The sequence below is a fragment of the Platichthys flesus genome, chromosome 8, assembly GCF_949316205.1.
Source record: "Platichthys flesus chromosome 8, fPlaFle2.1, whole genome shotgun sequence".
In the NCBI taxonomy this organism is placed as follows: domain Eukaryota; kingdom Metazoa; phylum Chordata; class Actinopteri; order Pleuronectiformes; family Pleuronectidae; genus Platichthys; species Platichthys flesus.
In genome coordinates this window covers 9,541,966-9,564,947 of record NC_084952.1, presented here as the reverse complement: position 1 = coordinate 9,564,947, position 22,982 = coordinate 9,541,966, and the positions used below count along the sequence as shown (strand labels likewise).

The 22,982-nt window shown below is 41.5% G+C and overlaps 1 protein-coding gene across 1 annotated transcript in view; it reads right to left on the bottom strand.

Moving 5' to 3' along the window:
- kdrl (kinase insert domain receptor like) overlaps nt 1-19,934 on the bottom strand; it is a 42,422-nt gene extending 22,488 nt beyond the window's left edge. Inside the window, exons 1-12 of the mRNA XM_062393528.1 lie at nt 19,421-19,934; nt 12,862-12,952; nt 11,682-11,899; nt 9,916-10,040; nt 8,285-8,444; nt 8,047-8,183; nt 7,793-7,964; nt 7,575-7,701; nt 6,592-6,761; nt 5,238-5,394; nt 3,342-3,456; nt 776-884 (exon numbers count right to left, since the gene is read on the bottom strand). Of these exons, the coding sequence (XP_062249512.1) occupies nt 776-884; nt 3,342-3,456; nt 5,238-5,394; nt 6,592-6,761; nt 7,575-7,701; nt 7,793-7,964; nt 8,047-8,183; nt 8,285-8,444; nt 9,916-10,040; nt 11,682-11,899; nt 12,862-12,952; nt 19,421-19,481 (1,642 nt within the window). The 5' untranslated portion in view covers nt 19,482-19,934. The remainder of the gene's footprint in view (nt 1-775; nt 885-3,341; nt 3,457-5,237; nt 5,395-6,591; nt 6,762-7,574; nt 7,702-7,792; nt 7,965-8,046; nt 8,184-8,284; nt 8,445-9,915; nt 10,041-11,681; nt 11,900-12,861; nt 12,953-19,420) is intronic.
- Between the last annotated feature and the right edge of the window lie 3,048 nt (nt 19,935-22,982).

Below are 22,982 nucleotides of genomic sequence, written 5' to 3'. Positions count from 1 at the left end.
GGAAAGCATTCTGTGTTCAGTAAGAGAAGACAGCTGTTATTACAATTCTGTCCTCTCTTTTTTTTTTGCAACGTTCTACCATTCTCAGTTTCACTCACTTCCGAAGAGACAACGACTCCCCTTGGGAATTCTATCTCACTGAGCGATGAAACTCTGGTACCTGGCAACTCCTCAGATGTACTTTCATCTACATTCACCCGTGTCCAAAATCAATACTAAACTCTTCACTCCACTTTTAAGTAAATAGGATTAAATCAGTTGCAAAGTGAACACTGCAAAGTGACACCTAATCCCCAGTCTTTTTACATAACTGTCTCAATGGATATTGATTTTTGGGAACATTCGGTAAAGCACAGACGCACATACAAAGTAGAATTTCCTAGCAGAAGTCCCAGAGAGAAAGAGGAATGACCCTGCAGCAGGAATGCAGTTATTCATAGCTGTTTTTAAACGCGTGCCGTTATAGCACTCCATATGGTTCAGGACATGTTTGCCTCTCTTCCACCCTGAAGCTATTCAGCTACAGTGGAAGATGGTTTCAATTAATGCCCCCCTCTGGTCTCTTTATTGCACAATACAATCTGCACATTCCTTCCCTGCACTTGAAATTCATTACAGCGAGCACCGATTGTGTAGATCATATGAAAGAATCCAGTGCACTGTATGTTGCGATATGCAATTACCATAAACTCAGTTAAGTATCTCTGCATGCACTTTCGAATGCAGAGATTTAAATGTTGATGCTCCTGCTGTCGTGTTATGGTGACCCACTTACCATACACATAAAAGGGGATCGTCAGGGTGCTGGAGCCCTCCTTATTCGAGGCCACACAGGAGTACTTTCCTGACACGCTCGCCTCTCCAATCACCAGCACACCCAAAGTCTAATTGGATCAACACAGCAATTATTATTGATTATCAACAAGAAATTAACATATTATGATGAATAAGTGCTTCATATCACAGTTTTCTCAAATATGACTTTACTGTGATTTCTCCTCGGGTTGTCAGTTCCTATCAGACGAGCGAGTTGCTGTTTATGAAGGCGAGTAAGAGTCTGCACTGAGCCTCGTCTGTTCTTTACCCTCCAGTGCGTCACATTAATGAAAGGGTACATCTGGAGTTTTAAAACCCACTGAGTCTCCCTCAGACCTGCACTATAGATCTAGTGCTGCGGCTGTAGGTCCATTTCCTGGAAAGCACTTCTAATGCCACACTCAATTTTCTAATCATGCCAGTACAACATTTTAATGGCTTGAATAGACTAAATAATAAGTGAAACTTGGGTGAGGGCCAGACTGCATGGGGCTCTGTTTAGTGTTCCTACTGACATCTGTGTTTTTGGGGGGGTGAGCTACATCAAAGAGAATGAATGATGTGGGTGTATTGTCTGGGTGTATGCAGGCCAAAACTTCCTGGATTTGTATGTAGGGACCATTGTGTTGACCCTGACACACACAGACGTAGCCATGAAACAGCTTCAGCGTCCATGTATTTATGGTGTTTAGAACACAAACAAGCAGTAAAAACATGAGTTTTAAAGTATATCATATTGTCCAAATCATGCTGTTATGACATTTGTCAAAACACTGACGGAGTGGTCTTATGGTATTATGTTTCTGCTATTACCCACCGCTCTGTAACCCTAGCTCATAAACAGCCACTTAAATGGTTGCACACAGTCCCTGAGAGGTGACCTGACCAGAAGCACTATGACCTCTGTGCCCAGGTCTTCTCCATGTGTTTTCCTTATATTATGACCCGGGCCTTCTCCCTCTCTACCGGGTCTTCTGGGGAGCCACTCAGAGGCCCAGCCCCGGCTACGTTCTAATTCACAGGCCAACACGATTTATGTGATGTGACAGAGAGGAATTCACCTCCAACAAATCCCTATTCTTTTAAACTTCTGCTTGTTATCATTGACCCTTAGTCCTAACCCACATAAAGCAACAGCGTTTGGCCACGGGTAGTTGAAAACAAGTGCTGCCTCCCTGCTTACTTCAGAGACATATTAGAACTGATGCCTAAAAGCCCAATTTACACTTAATTGTTAAGCAAATAGTTGTCATGGAAGATTCACTGATTCCTCTCCAGTTGTATGCCAATGAATTTAAGCCCTAATTTGAGCCAGTCTGCTATAATGGGGTTTATTTAACCTAATCCTATGGAATGACTTCTGCAAGATAGTGCAGGTCTTCTCTTTATTATCTTTGGGGTTTTAGTAACAGCCTGCCCCTGTACATATGCATGCATGGCATTTTTTACGCTTGCATGGCATAATGTGTTTGCTGTCCTTTCAGAAAAACTGACCGACTGATAGGTTTAACTATGAGGCCTCAATACCGAGCGCATATAAATTTACTTATTGAATCTTGTTGAATTTATAGTGTAAAATGAATTATTTATATCTGCCGGCATAGATTATATTTGTCATCATGTCTTATTTATATAATCCCCATGAGTACATGCATTATTTGCTGAGACGACTCATCTTCACTTGCAATGGCACAAAATAGATTCTAGACAGGTTTATTCTCATCCTTTGGCACATGCATGCTTTAAGCCACATAGCCTCTGAACTGTTTATAAAGCTTAACTCTAGAGTCAACAGAAAAGATTAACTGATGTCACAACAAAACAATGTGTCGGCGGCCAAGAACGAAGCTGCAGCTGTTTAATCTAGAGGTCTTCTTCGTGTGTTTCACTTCAGTGGGAGGACTCTACTGAAGTGTGGCTGTTAATTATGAGATAGTAGAGGTGGCAAGAATGCTCTGTAAGAGATCTTGCTTATACAAAAGCCTTTACCTCTTTAATTTGTGTTGCACATGCAAAATATTAATCAATATATCCTCTTCCTTTTAAGATGTACTGCATCGTTTACACGACTTCCTGTATTTTCTTGGCTGTTTATTCCCAAAACTAATAACGTCTTGTTTAATGTGCAGCTATGAAAAACAAAACTGATTTCTTCAAAGCCTCTACGGAGGGCCTTCTCCAGGGTTTTGGTCACAGTTACATAAATCAAAAAATGAATGCAGACAAGACAAATCATTTTCAGTGAAGGGAAGAACAGCATCACTGCCAGTAGGAGGAAAATTGTGAGGATTTATGGATTTCAGATGTTGAATCAAACTTTCAAGCTCTGGTCTTGGGAGATTTCTGCTTGAATCTGATATTGCTCTTGGAAGTTTTGTGGATCTTTACACAGCCTCATCACATCTTGATTGTTCATGAGTAAATACTGTTGATCTGGTCACAGCTGTTTGTCAACCACATTTCACAGTGAGAAAAGTATCATATTAGTGTATCCGCCATTTAAATAGTGAGTGGAAACCACATACCTTGTTTTTTCCTTTAACCAGTTCAAGCTTTGTGCTTATGCTCTTAATCCAGTTGTGCGAGTAATTTCCCCTGTTATCAGTACTGACCGGGATTGGTTCAGTGTAAGAAATGCAACTGCAGGACAGAAAACACACAATACATGTACAAGTGTTAGACTTTGAACATTGCAACACAAGTGAAAAAAAGACTTTCATGTTTTTTTAAGTGGGAGCCGGGGTGTAACACTAGGAGAGAAAGGGATTGATTTGGGTAGAGGCCAGGTCTAGACCAGTTTGTCTGGGTTATAAAACCTAGAGAAAGGATTTGACCCCCCACCCCCAAACCCTTCACCGCCCGCGGTGGGGAACAATCAGCCTGATGAGAGGAGAGGCAGAGGAGGAAACAGCAACAGCGACAGGAAGGGTTGTGCTATGCGTCACCTCGTACAGGAACACCCCCCCAACATTCTGGCTAGAGGAGATAAGGTTGATCGTAAGACCTTGGTGATCAACAAGGGAGAGAGCTGATAACTTCTTAACCTGGTGATAAAGACACCCCAATACTTCTGCTTCCTAAGCGGTCAGCCCTATGCCACATCCAACACTGAGCCTCCCTCAACCCATCAAACTCCCAAAGATTTAGATGAGATATGATCATGATGGGCGACATGTTGAATTTGCAGCAGCAGGTACTTTGGCGGGTCAGGGCTGTATAAAACAAACATTTTGCACATTGGCCTCCCACCAGGCCTCTGTCTCATTAACTGGATGCCACTGCCCAGCCACTGTTCCTAGTGCCAGTCCTGATTATCTTTAGGCCGACAGGAGGAGTCGCTTTGACCCGACTAACACTCTGCTTTTATTTATCACAAATCTGCCAAGTACAAGAGGGTTTTTGAGATTATTTATTTAATCAAATAATGGAGGCACTGGTGGTTTAACACTGTGTAAACATAATTTAGTCTCAGTGTTGTTTTTGTTAACGGCTTTGAAGCCTGATAGCCCAAGGGTAATGGCCCATTGTTTCCCTCATCTTACAAGTTGCAGGTCTCCCTCTGTCAATGACAAGCCATGTCTCAGGGAACTTTCATTTTGTTTGTGGGTTCACCACCAGTCCGGTATTCATACATGTTCAATCATACACTCAGTCATGTACGGCTTTGTGGCAGCTAGGGGAATCTGAGATTAATATATTTCGCCTATGTTTCCACTTCAGTCCACAGAACCGCTGACCACAGACGAGAGGGCAGCTCTCAGGGGCCGCGTTTCTTTGATTAATTTGTCATATTCTGGGCTCAAGTCAATTCGGTCAATCTTGATCTGCTTTATAGTGGGATCCCTGGGCTGGAACTGTGGCTCTGGAAGTCTGTAATGCTTGATTGTCTGTGTCTTTGTAAATACAGCTCCAGAACTGTGGTTGTACGTTTTTTCCCTCCAACATCGATGTGGTATTTGTGCACAAATATTACCTTTGCAGTAGATCACAGAACTTCATATTTACAACAGTAGAGACATTTGCATTGATTACCGTTTCTCTTTAGCCTCCCATGTGGACGAACATCCATATATTCAATAAGCAGTGGACTTTAGGAGAAAAGTGCAACCTAAATCTAATCTTAACGTGTTTTAGTGGCATATAATTGATTTGAATGTATCTTCAGTTGGGTATTCATGACTGATATGGTCCTGCTTCATGTTAACATTTTTCAAGCATGACAAGATTTTTGGACACAGATTCCATAAAACAAAGTTTTCCACCAATAAAAACTTTTTTACAATGACATTGTGTTTAAAGGAACGTTTTGCCTCTTATACGTTAAAAATGCTTCCTGATTGAAGAAAGTTTACAGACCATGAATGCATGAAATCCAGAGTAAGCATTTTCTCTGCTTGGAACATAGCGAGATGGTGACTCACTTTGTAAGCGTAGGATCCGAGCGACATGGCTGCCAGAGCCACGTGACGGTTGGCAGGGGCAACCCATAAGCAGTGCAGGTTAGCTGATGCTTTTTGCCAAGCATGTAAGGCTGCACGTCCACAGTGGCAATCTCCGCCTCTGAAATAGTTGGCTTCACTGTAAGAGAGAAGTGCATTGAAAGACACACATGTACACACACACACACACACACAGACACACACACACAAAAATGGAGAGAGGGAGAGAGGACGAGAGAGATAGAGCACAGGTTAGATCCTCCATCTGCCAACCCAACCCAACCCAGCCAACTGTGGAATCTTATAATGTCTTTATAATGAGGGATGGCAGTCATGATGGATAACCATGAAAAGGTACCACTGACACCAGTTGTGCTTTAGACACTGTGAACGAGAAGACTGACAGGATGATTGGCTAGCACAGGGCTGTAGGTCAAAGCACGACCGCACCGTGGCCCGTGCCCAGGTCAGGGTATCAACCATGTGTTCGTCGTAATAAGTAACAGACAAAGGTCCTCGTCCCACCTCTGGAGGTAGGACACATCATACGGTCATTGTCAATGTTCCGAACAGGCAGAACCGTCAATCTACATGTAGTGACAGCGCTTGGCAGACCACAAAAATCTGCATCCGATCACACAAACACTCATCACATTGAAAACAGTCATAATCTGTAGCACTGTGACAGCTCTAAACAACGGATAAACAGAGTTTTAAATAGCTCCCTAATTGATACCAGCAAAGCCTCTTCACTTTTTTTAATTCCAACAAATCAAGCCAGCAAGAGGAAGATTAAAAAAAAAAAATGGGACGCTATCAGGATAGCTTGACAATGTTTAAAGAATGCAATGAAAATAACTCTACCCCCCTGGGTAAGCTTCAAGTAACTGATATACACTAAATCATATATAACCTTGTGTTAACAGTTATAAGCACTCTTTGCAAAGTCCTCATTGAATTACATGCTCAGTCCTTGTTTCGGTATATATACACGGCCCAGAACATTATATGATCTGCACTGTATATACACATAGTGAGGATGCAAATAAATGTTGGGGACTGGGGAGGTCTGAACGGCTGGAGTCTGTAAGCAGAATCGAGCCCAGGCCATTTACACACAGCGAAAAGCCCCTTCAAAAGAGCCCCAATAATCAACAACAGCTGCCCCGGCTACGTCAATCCAGCCCTGGAATCAACAAGCCCTCAAATTCCTCTCATACTAGAGCTGCTACCTGCCGTCCAGTGAACTGGACCGAAAGCAGCCACAGCGCTGGGGCCGCCACAGTCCAAAGCCGAGGCACTGGTTAATTTCATCAGGTTTATGGCGACAGCTTACCCTTGACTACCAGAGTGTAGCTCAGATTCTTGTACAAGCCCTTTGATTGGCTGCCAAGGCTTATGGTGAAGACCCCAGCATGCTTCTGCTCCACATCCGTGATGAATAAGTTGTAGCCAGACATCTTGTAACAGGTGGAATTCTTCTTGATAAGGACCCCGTCCTTATACCTGAAAATTAGAACCACAGAAAGTGATTTTTATTGTGCATGAACGATAATATTCTTTTTTATTTATTAGGCACTGCACAATCCTTATTAATCATAAGAAAAGGCTGTTAACAAGCTGCAGTTTTTTTCAAAAACTAGAATAAAATAATTTATCGTAGTTAAAGTGTCACGATAAAAACAATACACATTAAATATATTGGCAAGCAAGGCAAGCGCAAGTTACATAAACACCGTGAGAGACCATAATGTCAAAGATGAAGTGGAATGATTGCACATTATTGCAGGTTTGGTTTGCTTGAATCTCAATATCATATCTCAAGTTAATACTGTACCTAAAAGTTAGGTTATTAGTACTCTAGAGTTCTCCAGTAGTGGGAGGCTCTGACTGAGAAGACCCTGGCACTTTTAGAATTCAGTGTTATAAACTGACTCAGTGTGGGAGGTGTAGGCTCATATAAAACCTTAAAGATGAGGCAAGCATCAACAAAATGTTTACATCTATTTAAATTAAATACATTTTGATTTCTTACTGTATTACATTGAAAGCTGTTGGCCCGTGAGTCAAATGTTTATAGGGTCTTAAATTGATTTTTTACAATGTTATATACATCACGTATAAACAGGTTTGGATACATCAAGTCTGACTTAATCAGTTACAATTTGATGGGACTGGCCACTTTTTGAAGTTTTTCGAATGACAGATTTGAATCTAGAATAATTCCAATATATCTATAACCAGACACCACCTCACCATCTCCTGACAGAGTTTCATAGTGGAGGAGCTGCCACAAATTTTTTTCAAACTATTACTCACCATGCTATCAGGTCTGGTGGGGGCAGGGCGTTGACCTTGGGTTCAAACACGTGCTTCCTTTTACCTTCTTCGACGGTCACTGTACTGTTCCGCCTGTGCTTGTAGGAGACGTTGAGGAACGGATGCTCTGTAATAAAGAAAACCAGAGTGATATTTATAAATATAAACCCACTTTTCAATACATTATCACATTGTTAATCCATGCAAAGTATGCTCACCAAAGATGAGGAGTTTTGCTGTGGTATTCTTGTGTTTGGTGCTATCAACCTCAGCTTTGCAGCGGTACAGCCCTTTATCCTCCATGGTGATGTTTGGCAACACTAAAGCACTGCTCATCACAAAGTCTAAAGCAGGGCGGACTTTGGATTTAATAATATCATGTCGATTTTCCTGAAGACAAAGCAAGCACCATAAACAGCATTGCTACAATCTGTGATGGTTCTTTTTTTCTAACAGTAAATCCTCAACTTACTCTCTTCTTTTGAAAATCCCACGTAAAGTTGATTCTTCCATTAAAGGTGGTCTCACCCGTGCAGTTGAGTAAGAGGGTGTCTCCAACCAAGAGTCTTACATGATCTGGGGTGATTTTTACATTATTAAGAACCATAGCTGAAAAAAGACAAGAGAAGAGTGTGAAACAGAGAAGCGTCTTCATCAGCAATGGTCTTCATTTTCCACTGAGCAGGTTTAAACAGAAAGATAAAACTCACTCAGTCTTTTGGGATAGTACATTGCTTGGAACTCACTACCGTTAACCACGGTTCGACAGGTGAGTGAGAAGTACGAAGTGAAGGGACCGTAGGGAATCTTGAATCCCACCTTTGGATCCCAAACCATCTCCTTAACAATCTTCTCTGTTAATGGTGGTACCTTCAATCAAGACAAGAAAGCAGAGACGTTTTGTCAGAGCCCACAGATATTTGGTGACCCTCGTGATATTCACTGAGGCAGACACAGCGAACTGTAATGCACTCAACTTGATTTAACATGTAATTCATGCTCTGCTTGGCTCAGCTGGGCACAGACATCTGCGAGAGTGAAGGTCTAATTAGTCTCATTGTTGTGTGGAGTGTAACCTCTGCAATCATGGATGCAATGGAGCACAAAACATTGCAGACTCGGAAGAGGATGTGCGTGCCTTCTGCTGTTTGTTCTTATGCCAGAAGTCGGACTGCAAGAGGTAAGGGAAGGAAGGATAGGGAGCAGGAAGTAGGAGTGCCATTGAGTCTCGAATGGCAGGAAAGTCACTCGACCACTATCTGTTCCATCTGAGTGAGATGTGTTTGTCCACAGTAGGCATTGTGACACATATGACAAACGGTACACACATTTGTGGCTGTTAGGGCAATCAGGTTGTTACATCCTGCAGAGGCGTGTCGCGCAGTCGCTAAGAGAGCTCTCTTCTGCCGACATCTCCCACTAAATCTGGGATCAAATGCACTCATCCTCATAATTTACCTGTTGTTTCCTGTGACCTGACACGGTGTTGACTGTTTTGCTTCTGCATTTCCTGATGTTTGTAAGAGATGAGTAACTAAATTTAGTCTAGAGTCTATTCTGAGAAAAACACTCTTGAAACACCTTCCTGCTCTTACAGGAAGTAGACAGGATGACTCCCGTCGTCGCCCCTGTGCTTCCCTCAGACGAGCCACTGTCCTGGGTTTGTTTTTGTGCTAACGTGATTTAATACACAAGGAGTGTGTGAACCAGTGAGACGCCTTCTGCACAGAGTGGAAACACTTTTTTCAGAAGACAACAAGAAAGGATAACCTATTAATAACAATCTTATGGAGCAATCCTGATCTTGAGGCAGTCCCATGACGCACAGTGTCATTTCCCTTAAGGTCCTTGTTCAATCATGTCTGAGAAACAAATGCAGAGTTTTACTTTATTAGAAAAAATAAACATTACCATTAGAAATGCAGTGTAGTAAACATTTCGCTGCTTTATCAAAAGCAACTCTCTCTGCAGTTTCATTAACTCCCACAGAGTGAGAAATCTCAAGGTGTTTTTAGACATCCACGGAATGTCATTTTCCAGATATTCTTCGGAGGGGCTGCGTGTGAGAATGCAAATGTTTGAGTGTGTTGCTTCCGACTTTTTTCTGGACATTTCCTGCCAGTCCCCAAGTAAAATTACCACAAAAGATCGGAGTGAGGGAGTGGGCACGTTGAAATTAATCTGAGGATGAAAAAGAGCAGCGAACCTCGTAGAGGACTTGGACGAAAATGTCCTCTTGGAAAGGCTACTGGACTTTAAAATACAATACTGGGCTCAATCCTAATACATACAGTAAAATACAACATTTGCAAAGAAGCTGGGTAATGATTGTGAATCTTACCCCTATAAGTGTTACAACAGCATCAGGAGAGGTAGTCCTGCATGGCAGAATGAGGCTGGTCTCATGCCTGTAGATTCCCAGCATGTGAGGTGACGGATAATTCGGCACAAAAGGTTTCTCAGAATCTGAGGAACAAACCCCCCCAAATCAGTAAGATTTCAAATACCAGTCAAACAGAAATTGCATTTCAAAGCAGATATTTTATCCCTTAGGATAACTAGTTACAAGTGTTGTTATGGGAGAGCGGGAAAAACACCCAATGCCAGAGAAGTGCAACTAAATCAGGGCGATGTCATCTAACACAGAGATCATATAAATAAATCACTTCATTCAGCTGGATAAGGGAGCAGGGCACAGATAGAGCAACCAAACTATAGCAATGAGTTCCTACTGGGCAGCCAGCCATCGCAAAACGGCTGTGGGAACTTCTCGGCTACACAAATAGTCTGCGATTGGTGTGAGCTCAAGCAGTAATGGTGTGATAAAGAAACTATTATTTGAATAGAAAGCATGGAATATGATCTAATAAACCGCTGAGGGGCTTCGAAAAGAAAGTGTTAGACTAAACACTGGCGAAGTGGGAACCACGTTCACAGAGCAGCCAGATTTACTTTGGTCATCATTGTATACAACTGTTTTACACCCTTTGGATATTTCATGCTTGTATTCTTATCTCAACTGAGGCTGACCTGGTCTTCATATGTTGCTTCGAACCATCTCCATTGGTACGTGAATGGTTCTCACTAGAGCTCATACCCTCACTAACGACCTCAAACTCTACATATTCATGATTTCATAAATTATTTCTTGAAAAAGTTCAATAAAAGTTATGTTACTAAAGTGGATATTGCCCCTTTAAGGTGATTTTATTCCCTCAACCAAATAAACAAAAAGCTAACAAACTGGTTGAAAACATAACTTTCTTTTCTATTATAATAGTGCAACTGTAAATGGATGTTTTAGGGGAGACCTATAGGAAAACAGTAGCAGGAGCAGGAAATCGCAGTCAATGACCAGGGTTTCCTGTGCAATCATGCTTCACTCTTCCACTTCCAGAAGAAACCAATCATACCAAAGAAACCACTTCCTCTCTCTGAGAAGAGCAACTGTGACACTTCAGCCTGAGTTAGTCAGCATCCTGAATTCCGTCTTGTCATACACAGTGTGTACAGTTTCATAATTAAAATAAAAACTTCTTTCCTTCTTCTTTCTGTTAAACTTTATTCCCTTTTTTTTATTTTTAAATGTCATTCATTTTCTCCTGTGTTCTTGCTTCCTTTTTTTCTTGCAGAAGTTGAGGTTTTCCAGCTTTGGTATCTTGCAGAAAATGTCAGGTTGCTCATTGACCATTATATTCTGTCAATTAAGTGCTGCTGTTTGAAAGCTCATTTCAACAGTCGAGCACTGGCACTATTCCCACTGGCGTCAGTAGATGTGTATAACCCTGTGAAAACCCCCTTTTTTCAAATCAGGACTCTAACATGACTTTCAGGAAAACAAACAGTTAAATCATGGATTCGAAGAAAAACAATTCAGTTAAAAAAGAAGAACGCTAATCGGTGCAGCAGTTTATAGACCAGTTCTTTGTATTTCGAAACAATTTTTTTCCTCTGGAAAATAATTTACATTCAAAGGACTGGGTGGGATAAATAAGGTGCAATAAATGTAACAAAGAGAGCCCGGGTTTCTCTCTTTTTTGTTCTTACTGATGCACTGAAACTACTGGATAAAGGCTGAGCTGGTCACTTGCACTTTGCAGGTCTCACCTTTGACATAGACGTAGGTCGAGGTGACGTGGTCCGAACCATCTTTGGTGTATTTACAGCTGTACTTCCCTGTGTCATTGGCGATCAAACGTGTGACTGTCAGATTGCTGCAGTGCGAATGAGAGTGATGTCTTGGTTCACACGGCTCCGTCCGCACCCCCTCTAATGAAAGGGATCGCAAGGGATCGGCAAGTGTCCAGTGCAGCGAGCCATGACCTCTAACAAAGGGAACAGTGGGACAACATTTCAGCATCGGGTTTGATGAAAGATGGTGAAAAATGTATAATTTAATATATTGAACTTGACACATCAGCTTTATATTACTGTTAATCTGCTCTCTGTAAACAAACACTGTGTAAACTGGATCTATTCAGAGGGAAAGCCAGCAATGACCTTTCAAGATCTTAAGTTCAGGGTGGCAGCAGCTGCTTCTCCCCTGGGGACCTTTTGGCTTTATGTTCATTTTCAGTTTATTTTCAGTAATCTAGAGTCATCCGATAACTCGCGCTTTCACATGGGAACGTGTTTCTCTTGAATGACGTGCTCGGCTGACACATTCTTTCCACGCAGCATCTATTTTAAATCTCTCATTAAAGAGATCCCAGAGGAACATCAAACATGTTTTGCATACCACTGCCTTTTCCTGCAGAATTTTTGGTTAAGCAACCTCCTGCTCTTATCTGGCGAAAATCCTCTTGCATGGACCAGGCATCTTAGCGAGCCTTGTAGGGAATCATTACATTAGATAGACAGCTCCTAAGCATTCCTTGCGGACCTACAAAATGATGCAAGACTCTCTAAATTCAAATAAAATAAACACTTGGGTCCCACCGCCTCTAAAGGACTGTTAAATGTGGATCATTGCCAAGCATTGTACCATTTTCTTCGTAGCCACTAACTGCCCTGACAACCCGGCATATCCCGTTTAACTCCCCCCCCCGGCCATTCTTAAATGTAATGAGACCGGGGTTTAACCTTAATGGCTGGAATGACAGTTCAGGAAAAGAGACCAACTCATCCTAAGTGACCAGGGAAGGGCAACAAAAGCTGGAGCCATTTGTCGCTAATTTCTTCATGACAAGATACTTACCTTTGTCACATAAATCATTGATTTTCATTATGCACTGCCGCCTTTATTGATTGTCTTAATATGTTGTATTTGGTTATGCGCGCTACATACCTGCATATGAGGTTCAATGAATCATCATTACGAAGGATGATGGGATTCTCAGAGGGAAGAATCTTAGGGGAATGATCTCTGTCCAAATGCCCTGTTGAATGTACACACACACACACACACACACACACACACACACACACACACACACACACACACACACACACACACACACACACACACACACACACACACACACACACACACACACACACACACACACACACACACACACACACACACACACACACACACACACAGACACAGACACAGACACACACACAGACACACACACACAGACACACGCAGCACTTTGGTTAAACAAATCTTCACATTTACAGCATCTCTCTCTTTACACCGTTGTTTGTCACCACAATTGCAATTAACAACAGAGTGGAAAACATTGTTGGAAACTCCCATGAATCACTTTAGCACTGAAATGTGGATTCACTTTGTGCTGAATTGCTCCTGCCTCTTTTGCAAGTGGCTGTCTGCTGTGAGAGCAACGGGGGTGTTTCCGGTGCTGAGTGAGCAGGTTGCTGAACGGACAGTGAGTGTCCTGGGATGAGCAGAAAGAAAGAAAGAAAGAAAGAAAGAAAGTAAGAAGAATGGAGGGAGGAAGGGGGAAAATGGGGAGCAGCGGCCCAACTTTACCCGAAAGGTCAAAACGGTCAGATTTACCGAAACCATGATTAATATTGCACACGTTTCCTATAGATCAACTGTTCAACCTCCTTTAGTGGCTGCTCCCTTCCTCTCCTTTGTGTTTTAGTTTTTTTCATTTACCATTGACCTTGCACTCTGAATGCTATTATAACATTATCAGGGGGAAATTAAGAGGAGATGTTTGATTTAAAGGTGGCCTCAGTTTGGTGTGCAGCCAGCTCCATGTGTTGAGAGGTCCCTCTAACAGCATTCAACATAGGAAACACTGGGATTCTCCCTGTTCTCCAGCGGGGTGTCACGTCCCATATGTGATTTCCTTCTTTTCACTGGCTTCCCTGAACAACTTGTCACTGTGATCACAAAACAAATGTATTGAGTCAACGCGGCAAATACTACAGCCTACGGCGAAACCTTTACTTGTAAGCACGGAATCAAGAAAGACAATGAGGTTACACAACAGCGTGGTGCCAGGCTCTCATGGCGTGCATGCACACACACATGGAAACCCACACACATACATGAGTACACCTGCATTTAAAAGGCTCAAAAGACATGCACAAAGAAAGAGAGAGTGAGGAAAACACACACAAAGAGTATTTGTCTATTATTCAGAACAGCTGTGGTGCTAAGAATGAGCTGACATTGCCAGTGTTGGCAGTGGCACTCAATATTGACTTCCTCACAAAGTATTATAACATCATTGTTTTATTGTCCAAGGTTGTGCGGCGGGGAAGGGCTGTGGCTCACACATATTCATGTTGGGATTCCACGTGCCTTATATTACATATAAACATTGCTGTATATTAAATCAAGAACAACTTAGACTCCTGATCCAAATAAACCATCACAGTTCACAGATTAAAGACTATCCAAAATCTGTTGTTGCCTTTCTGAAGTCTAAATAGTTATCTTTTTTTTTATCTCAGAACTGACAGTTACTTCATGTAAGTGCATTGCTGAAAATTAGCACAATAATGAATCAATTACAATTTGACCCCTGGGACTAGTTCAATATAAATGGCAAAAATGCATGTTTAACGTTTTGTTTCTTTGACTTATGTGCCGATACGAGTGCTGGTGTCTGCTCGAACAAGTAAACATCCCAAAACATCATCCTGACCTTGAATTGACAGGAAGCTCATCTCTTAAAACGGGCCAATTTTTCTTCTATTCTTCTCAGTAATTCACTACAGATGGATAAGTCCACAGGGCCCCCTGCTAAAAGAAGAAGAAAAAAAACCATCCCACGGCTGTCTCTTTACACCCAAACGTCTCAAAACCTCCACTTGCTCCAGTGTCTGCCCAACGCTGACCTCAGCAAGCATCCCTCCCGACACCCCTAACCCCCTGGAACAGCTGTGTGCCGCATTCCTCCAGCAGATCGCTTGAAAAATGCCAAAAATTTTGCTTATTGTGTTGGTTCAAAGGGGCCTGAAGCTGGTTCTCATTAAGGGCCATTAAAAAAAGGACAGGCATGGAACAAACACAGTGAGGGGGAGAGAGAGAAGTCTGAGAGACTCTGGTTCAGGTTCTCGGTCGACTGATGAGGGGAGCCAGTGAGACAACATTAATCTGATCATTGACACAGGGCCAAGGTAACTTAGATTAGACCAGCATCCTAGGATTTACGCTTCACTTTTTACTGAAATGTTTGTGGTTCAGAAAATGCTAAATATTTAGTCTAATAGAACAGCCAAACGTCAAAAACTGTTTTGCAATTAATCAAAGATGAATTTCAGCAATGCAACTGAAATTGTTGACCCTGCTCATCTTTCATCAACCCTCATTATGTTGTTGGAATTTGGTGTATTGTGACGTAACATGGGGGCAGATATTCAGAGCACAGCTATGGTGAGATAAATAACTGATGATGATATGGTAAGAAAAAAAGATTAAGAGTGAGGTGCAATGATACAAAAATTATTGCTATTATATTTCTTATTGTGATTGATTTTTTGGATTATTCTGGACTGATTTGCAGCCCTTTGTTTTGCACTACTGCCGACTTCACAACAACATTACTGAGCTGAAAGACTAAATGAGGCAAAAGGAAGGGTAATTGTGAGTTGGTGTAACTTTTGGCAAGATGTTACCAGCCTGTTGCAACATGCTGCCAAATGGCTCATGTTTGATATTGCATAATAAAGACCACTACTGTGAGAGACGACTGCACTGTCACCGAGTTGAATGGGAAACTCTGAGTAACAACTCGTTAACTGCTCGTAATTATGTGTGGAATTCCCTTCTATTTTGCAGAGAATACTATTCATGTCCTTGTTTTTCCCATCCTGTCATTATACAACGCAGCTGTCTTGAATGATTGGGAGAGTTTCTTTTTTTGGTGCTTCCAAGGTAAAAGAAACAATACAGCATTATGATGCACGTGTTTAACCTTGCCATTTCAGTCAATACATAAAGGGTGGAGAGGAAAGTGATTGTTTGATAAAAGAGTGCAGGGTCACTGGTGGTGAGTCATCTTCACTGCACTGAAACCATGGCAACAGGAGTTAAACATTTGCGAGATAAGATTTCTGCCCTCATGCGAAGGATATAAAGTGATCTGCTGAGGCTGCAGATAGTCTAATGATAACAAATTACAAATAATTAAGCAAAATGATTCACTATGAATGTTAACAGTGTTGTGGTCAAGTCACTTAGCCATGTGACTCAGTGTTAATTCCAGGCAACCTAGGCAGTGATTTAAAAATGACTGTCAATGTCTATAAGCCACACAGGCAAAGCAGCCTAGTCATGTAATGCAGGAGATTAAAAAGGCGTAATGACATAGGGCAATGATGAGAAACTTGAGCTGCACTCAAAGAGCCTCAGACAAGGCTGCTTGGCTACTTTACCACCACATGTTTCGAGATCAGAAGCATATACCATCTGCATAAAAACTGCTTAAATCTGCACCAAATTTCACCTGTTAAAAGGTAATAGAACTTTGCCTGATTTTCATAAAAGATCTCTGCATTATTTTTAGAGAAATTCTGAAAATTGTCTAAACTTAAGATGTTAAAGTAAGTAGAAATTCTGATCTGATGTAATTACAAAGAAAAACTATAAATGAATAAAAATACTTTATATTAACATTCGATCGTTTACTTCAAAATGTCAAACAAAACGACCTCCAGTGAAACATCGGTATCACAAGAGAGGTTCATTCAGGAGTCTTCTTCTTAACAAGGCTATAATCAAAGGCTTCAATGGCTTCATGGTGTGGTAACTCTCGATGCCCGTGACAGGTCATGGTATGTTGCCTTTAGGGTGAAAATTACAAGACAAACAAAGAGACAAATCCACAAGAAACAACAAGGCATGAAATCATCTGCCTAAGTAAAGCGTAACTGCCGCTGCTCGAGCTGTGCTTCATGTGCTGGCGTATCCTGCCACACAGAGCCCTGCTGAAACCCCTCCACTTTGCCAAGCACAAGGTTAAGACAACAGTTAGGGCGAGTGCCTTTTTTATTAGCCATATATTAGCCTTTGGAGATTTAGAGGCAAAATGCTCCAGACTCCTCTTAAAAAAAAGAGCAAAAATACAGGAACATCTGGCCAAGATGGGTGGCCACTGCAGGTTACATAAAGTTGAGTGGGAGCCTACAAACAGGAATCTTCAGCATGAGGGTCCTCAACGTTAAACCCAGAGGATTCACCTTCCATCATGTGTGATTAGGAGTAGTCGGCAGACAGAAGCTCCTTAAAATTGAAATCCCATGCAGGATTCAAAGAAAACATATTGCTAGCTCAGGCTGGATATGCCAAGTATGGACCAGGTGCTGCAATCATCCTATAAGAACAGCTACACAAAGCAATTTGTACAGTTCAATATCCCATTGTGAGGGAGCAACCTTTTCTTTGCTCTGTCTGGGAGACTTCCAATTGAGGTGCGTTTATGTGTATTCTTGAGTGTGTTCATGTGTGTTTTTCTTGTGCTGCATGGACCTAGACGTACTGCCAGTGAGCAATGAGTCCCAACTGCACTTGGCTGACCTCTCATCATTCCCATTTTCCACTTCATCTCAAGTAACAGAGCAGGAAAGATAGTCTGACTCCAAAACAAATTAGACACCGCACAAACTCCCTCTGCTAGAACGATGGCTTCTAAAGAAACACTGTCCTCCATAGAGGAAGAAATCGCTGATTGAAAAAACGTTGTAGGATGAGACAGAGGAACTCAAACCATGAGGAGACTCATCCCCATAATAATTATTATTTCCAGGGTTTGGTTAGTGGCCCTTAAACAGCACGAACAAAAGCTACTGTGTGTTACTCTGTACTCTGAACATATTCAGTTCGGCCTCATCAATTCACTTTTACAACAGATTAAATCCTTTTAATTAAACTAGCATTATTTATTGTTGACTGAATCATTATTAATAGAGGATAATATTCCTGGTGATATGTGGAAGGCTTAGTCATTAACATTACACAGACTATTGAAATAAACCTGCAATGCAAGCATCTAATGCAGAGTCCCTTAGCCTGAGCTGTTACACATCCTTTAATTTGGTGTCATAAAGCAAAACAATAAGTCTCTATTCAATTTTGAATCAGGAGGAGCTGCAAGTTAAATATTGACAAATTATCAGAGGTCTGATATTTTTTGAAACAGAGCAAGACAAAGACTTGAAAATATGTCCCTGTTATTCTGATATCAATATTATGAGACTGTTGTTTCTTCGACAGGATGCAACATGAATCTCAGTTCCAGTGCTTAGCATGCAGCTTTGAGTCATATTAACCAGATTATACCTGTTGCACCGCTCAGCATAAACAGAGACAGCCTGATGCCCCATCAATCACTAATGGCTCTACCATAGCTGCTCTGCAGAAACAATACACTCCTTTCCTCTCTGCCATTGTCTTGGGGATGGAGCTTGACATTGCATGATATGAGCACAAGGAGCTCATGGAAGAAGTCTTTGCTCAGGTAGCGTGTCGCATTTCCGTGACCTTTACTCGCCAGAACAATTCCAGGCTGCCTCTTGCCCCTGCATCCGCTTCCTCCTTGTGTCTTTCCCACGCTTTGTGTGTGGACAGTGAAGGAAATCTACTCAAAAACATCGTAGACAAAGCGTCACAGGCTGAACGTGTGTATGAGTGTGTGTGTGTGAACAGTATTTCCTTTGTTTGGATGGGCTGTTTATCTGGAGATGATGAGGAAGACTTCACTGTACATGTCAGTGGCACATCAGACCTGGCCGGGGTGGAGGAACCTCCACCTTTTAAACACCATCTTGTTTTTTGACACTGAGACAATGGGGGTGTTTGTGCTGCCAGAACAAAAACATGCATTCTCCTCCCAAAATGTTTAATCCTGCTCCCCCACAGATAACAATTGCTGGAATAAACATGTTTTCACAATATTAGAGTAAAGGGCTTAATTGCAATATCTTCAGAATGTCTAAGAAAACAAATAAAAAAATGTCATCAATAATCAATTAGTCGTATATTTGAATAAAAAAGTGTGTTTCAATTACCTGCCATGGGCACATTTTATTAACTTGTTAATGATGACACAATTGCAATGGGACCAGACTACCTCTGGTGGCTTAAGTGAGAGCTGCAGGTCCAATTTTCACATACAATTTTCTTTAAAGAAGCTAATTTAACTTTATTCTGTCATACGCTGTCAAACAAAATTTACAAATTTGGGTCAAGAAACGGCGGATTACAATTTCCATTATTATTTGTGTTATTACTAATGCTAAATATAATCAATTCCCTGTAGCCTAAGTATTATTGACTATATCAAATGCAAACAAAAAGAGGTGTGCATTCAGACATTCAGTGAATCCAATGAGTCTTTATGATGTTCAAATTCTGCTCTTTCATGCACAAAACTCTGCCAAGCGTAAGTAACTCATCTGTATAAGCATGAATGACTTCTTACCATTTGAGAGTGAAGAGCAGATGATGAAAACGAGCAGTTTGAAGCAGTCGGATGAGACCATCGTTCCAACTTTAACCAAAATCCCCCAAACCGTGCGTCTGAATAAAGTAAAGGAGTCGCTGGAGGAGGCACACAGCTCCGAGTGACTGATGAAAGTTTCTTCTTAAAAAGCGAGTAAATCTTAGTGTCTTATTTCCCTCCCTGAAAATGTATTTAAATCCACAGGGTCCTCAGGTGTACGTGCAAACAGCGGCAGCGATCCTCCCGTGTCCCATCACGCGTTTCGCGGGGGAGCTCTCCGGCTCAGCTGGCTCGTCCAACTCCCGGAGCCTTAGTGAGGAGCCGGCTGTGCCTCCTGAGCTCAGGGCAGGTGCTCCACAATAACACAAAATGTTAGCAGGGTGAAAATGAAGCGAGCTTGAAGAACACAAGTCGGATGAGAGGAGTTGTCAGTTCCCAAATGAAGCTAGGATCATTCAGACGTGCGCGCCCTGGACAGTTCTCCTGCGTTTCGCCTGCGTGCAGCAGCGCTTACAGTCCACGGCGCGAGGCACGTTTTATGGAGACACAGAGGAAGGATGCAACGTCACTTTTTGGGGAGGACAAAGTCCCTTCTTCAAGCAAGGAGCAGATCAGCTCATGACAAATAACGATTCTGCAGCACGTTGTGCCAGATGAGGGCTGACCACTGAAAACAGTACAGTGATGTTTCCATAAATATGGAAATATCGAATAAGAGATCACTTCATTGAGAAGGCATAGAACATAACTGTATTATGACTGATACACAGCTGATCTAGTGAATATCAGCCTCACCTGATATATGGTGAAAGAATATGTCAAATCATGTCAGATTTATACTGGTGTTGTCCCATTTCAAAACCTGCCTGTTTGGAATAGATTGTGTGTTCTGACTCAAATGATGGTGGCAGCTTCCTTTCTGAGACTGTTACAGTGACCTGCAGTAATTGATCCACAGTGAGTGGCTGATGGACCCAGTCTAAAGAACCCTGAAGCCTATCACTGCTGCTGCACAGAGAGCAGTTCACCTGTTCATTAAAAATTCAGTGAAGCTCGACTCGGTACACAGGACCAAGAACTTGAGAATCAGTTGCTGTTGATGTGTTCGACAACATCCCTTATGTTGATGAGCCTCAAGTATACAGAGCGTTGGTCACCGGTTATTGAAAGTGTATTAATATTGAACCTATCACGTGTCCAAATCACACTGCACTTACTTAACAATACGCATGCCAATCAGATCAATGAATTGAGCCAGAGTGCTTTACAAACATAAAACTCTTACAAACATAAAACTCTTACTCTTCCACAGTAAAAACTGTGCAAGAGAAAGACCCAATAAAAGTAAAAAAAATAAAAAGACACAATCAGGCTATAATAAAAACAAATATAATAAGGTAGGTTTTAAAATTTGATTTGAAATTATGAATGGTAGAACACAAAGTAATGTGAGAAGGGGGACTGATCCAGAGCTGAAGGGGACTGAAGGGAGCTAAGACCTAAGTGACCTGAGGGCAGAGTATGGTATAATGTGTCTGAATGACAAACTGAAGCTAAATTATAAAGTAGAATATTAACCTACATTTTTTTACACGTGTTGGTTTGCTCTGATCAAATCATTCTAACACGTAGCTGAGGTTAAAGGTCACAGCAGTATCTTGTCACAAAAAGGAAAAAAAAGACTAAAGTAAATAATCATCATGATATCCGACTGAATCAATCAGCCCAAGTGTTTAGAATAAATATTTGCTGGATTTATTTTTAACATCAGAAACAGGATACACTGCTTTTTATATCAATGTAAATAATCCTCTTTTGTGCAGCGGAACCCTGCCGCGTGTGGATGTGCTGCAGACTGTTTTCTTTTATCAGCACAACAATCACTTTGCTGCTCTGGGTCACAGTGGCAAGGGATCGTAAATAAGAACATCCTGTCCTCACCTTTTTCCGCCCACGTCAGGACTGGAAGGCCACCATTTTTTTGGGGGACTGGATCTGGAGCGCTGGTGGATAGGGCCCAACAGCAGTGAAATGCGATGAGCCCCACTCATCCATCACTGTGTCAGGAAAAGCACAGGGAATATGGGAAACCGTTCATAACATCCCGGTTGTGGGAGTCGTTTTGCTTTCTGGGTTTCTCAGAGCACAGTCACAACTCAAGAATTCAAAGACTTGCTCTACACACCATTGGTATTTTAGGTCACTGTTTAGAGCCAAGTTTACATGACACAGCTTCTGTGTTTTTACACAAAACCACATAAGGAAATCTCTGAGTGATGTCCATCTGTGGTGGTTTGAATTAGTGTACACAAAAAGTTGTACGGTTTATTCCAAAAAAGGGGACATGATCAACTTATGCGTTTTGTCTCAAAGCATGAGTTAGACTTTGAACACAGTACATCCTCCCCTTTCGTTCTTTGCTGATTTCTAAATCCACTGCCTTGTCTATACAACAACAACGTTCAAATGGGAGTCTTCAGTATAGGAGACGTCCCTCTAGGCCAAGAAGGCAGCAGATAAGTCTCCTGATGAACAATTGGTGGAAGTTACACGCTGAGAGTAACGGGAGGGGGGGTCTAAAGTGTTTTATTTTTGACTCTGGTGTTCAAAACGCACTGCGGGGAACTAACTGGTTGAGCACTATCAGCATGCAGGCTTCCTTCTGCTTCAACAGCAGCCTTTCCTAGGATAAATTAACCAGCATAAATAAAGTCTGTCTTCAGTGGAAGGGGTCTGACCGACTAGTCAGAACTTAGAGGAAACAAAGTCACAGTTCCAAGACCGTCGTTCATTTATGCAGATCTGCAAGAAAGAAACATAAATTTATGGGGTAAATGTTTGAGGGCGAAGTCAGAATTACAGTCCATAATATTAACAAATTTTTTTGCACGATAATAGTTTTATACATGGTCCGTTTTCAAGCCAGACAATTGAACAGAAGTCTGCACTAGTTCAAAAAACGGAGTGACTTCTGGAAACCAAGCAATGCATCAAACATGCAAGCTGCAGTCACACAACTCAATATTTGATTAACTCAAGATTGATTACACAACATTATCTGAAAAATTCTTAGATATTTGTTAAATCCAAGAAGTTAAACACAATAAAAAACCAATAACATAAAAAGGAGCTGTCAGATTTATAACTTCCTGTGTTAGAACCCAAAATTGTTATATTGTTATTTTTAACTTGGGTTTAGTCCTGTTGACCAAAGTACTGTACTTTAAGAAAATCGGCTTGTTAGGGTTGAAAAAAGAAGTTATTGGTTGAAAAAAGAATGCATGTGGCACATACGTTAAGTGGCACATTTAGGTTCCATTGAACTTATTCCTCTGCTGTAAGAAATGAACACTAACTCCTTTACTTGTGTTTGGCTCTGCATTAATGTTAAAAGTGATGTTAGCTCCACTTAAAGAGATGACACTTAAGTATCATAAAGACAGTAAATATCTCATGTTGATGACCTATATGAAAGAATTGAGAAAAGGTGTAAATACTTTTAGCAATGGCTCTGCTCCTTTCACAGTCAGCTAGTGTGTCT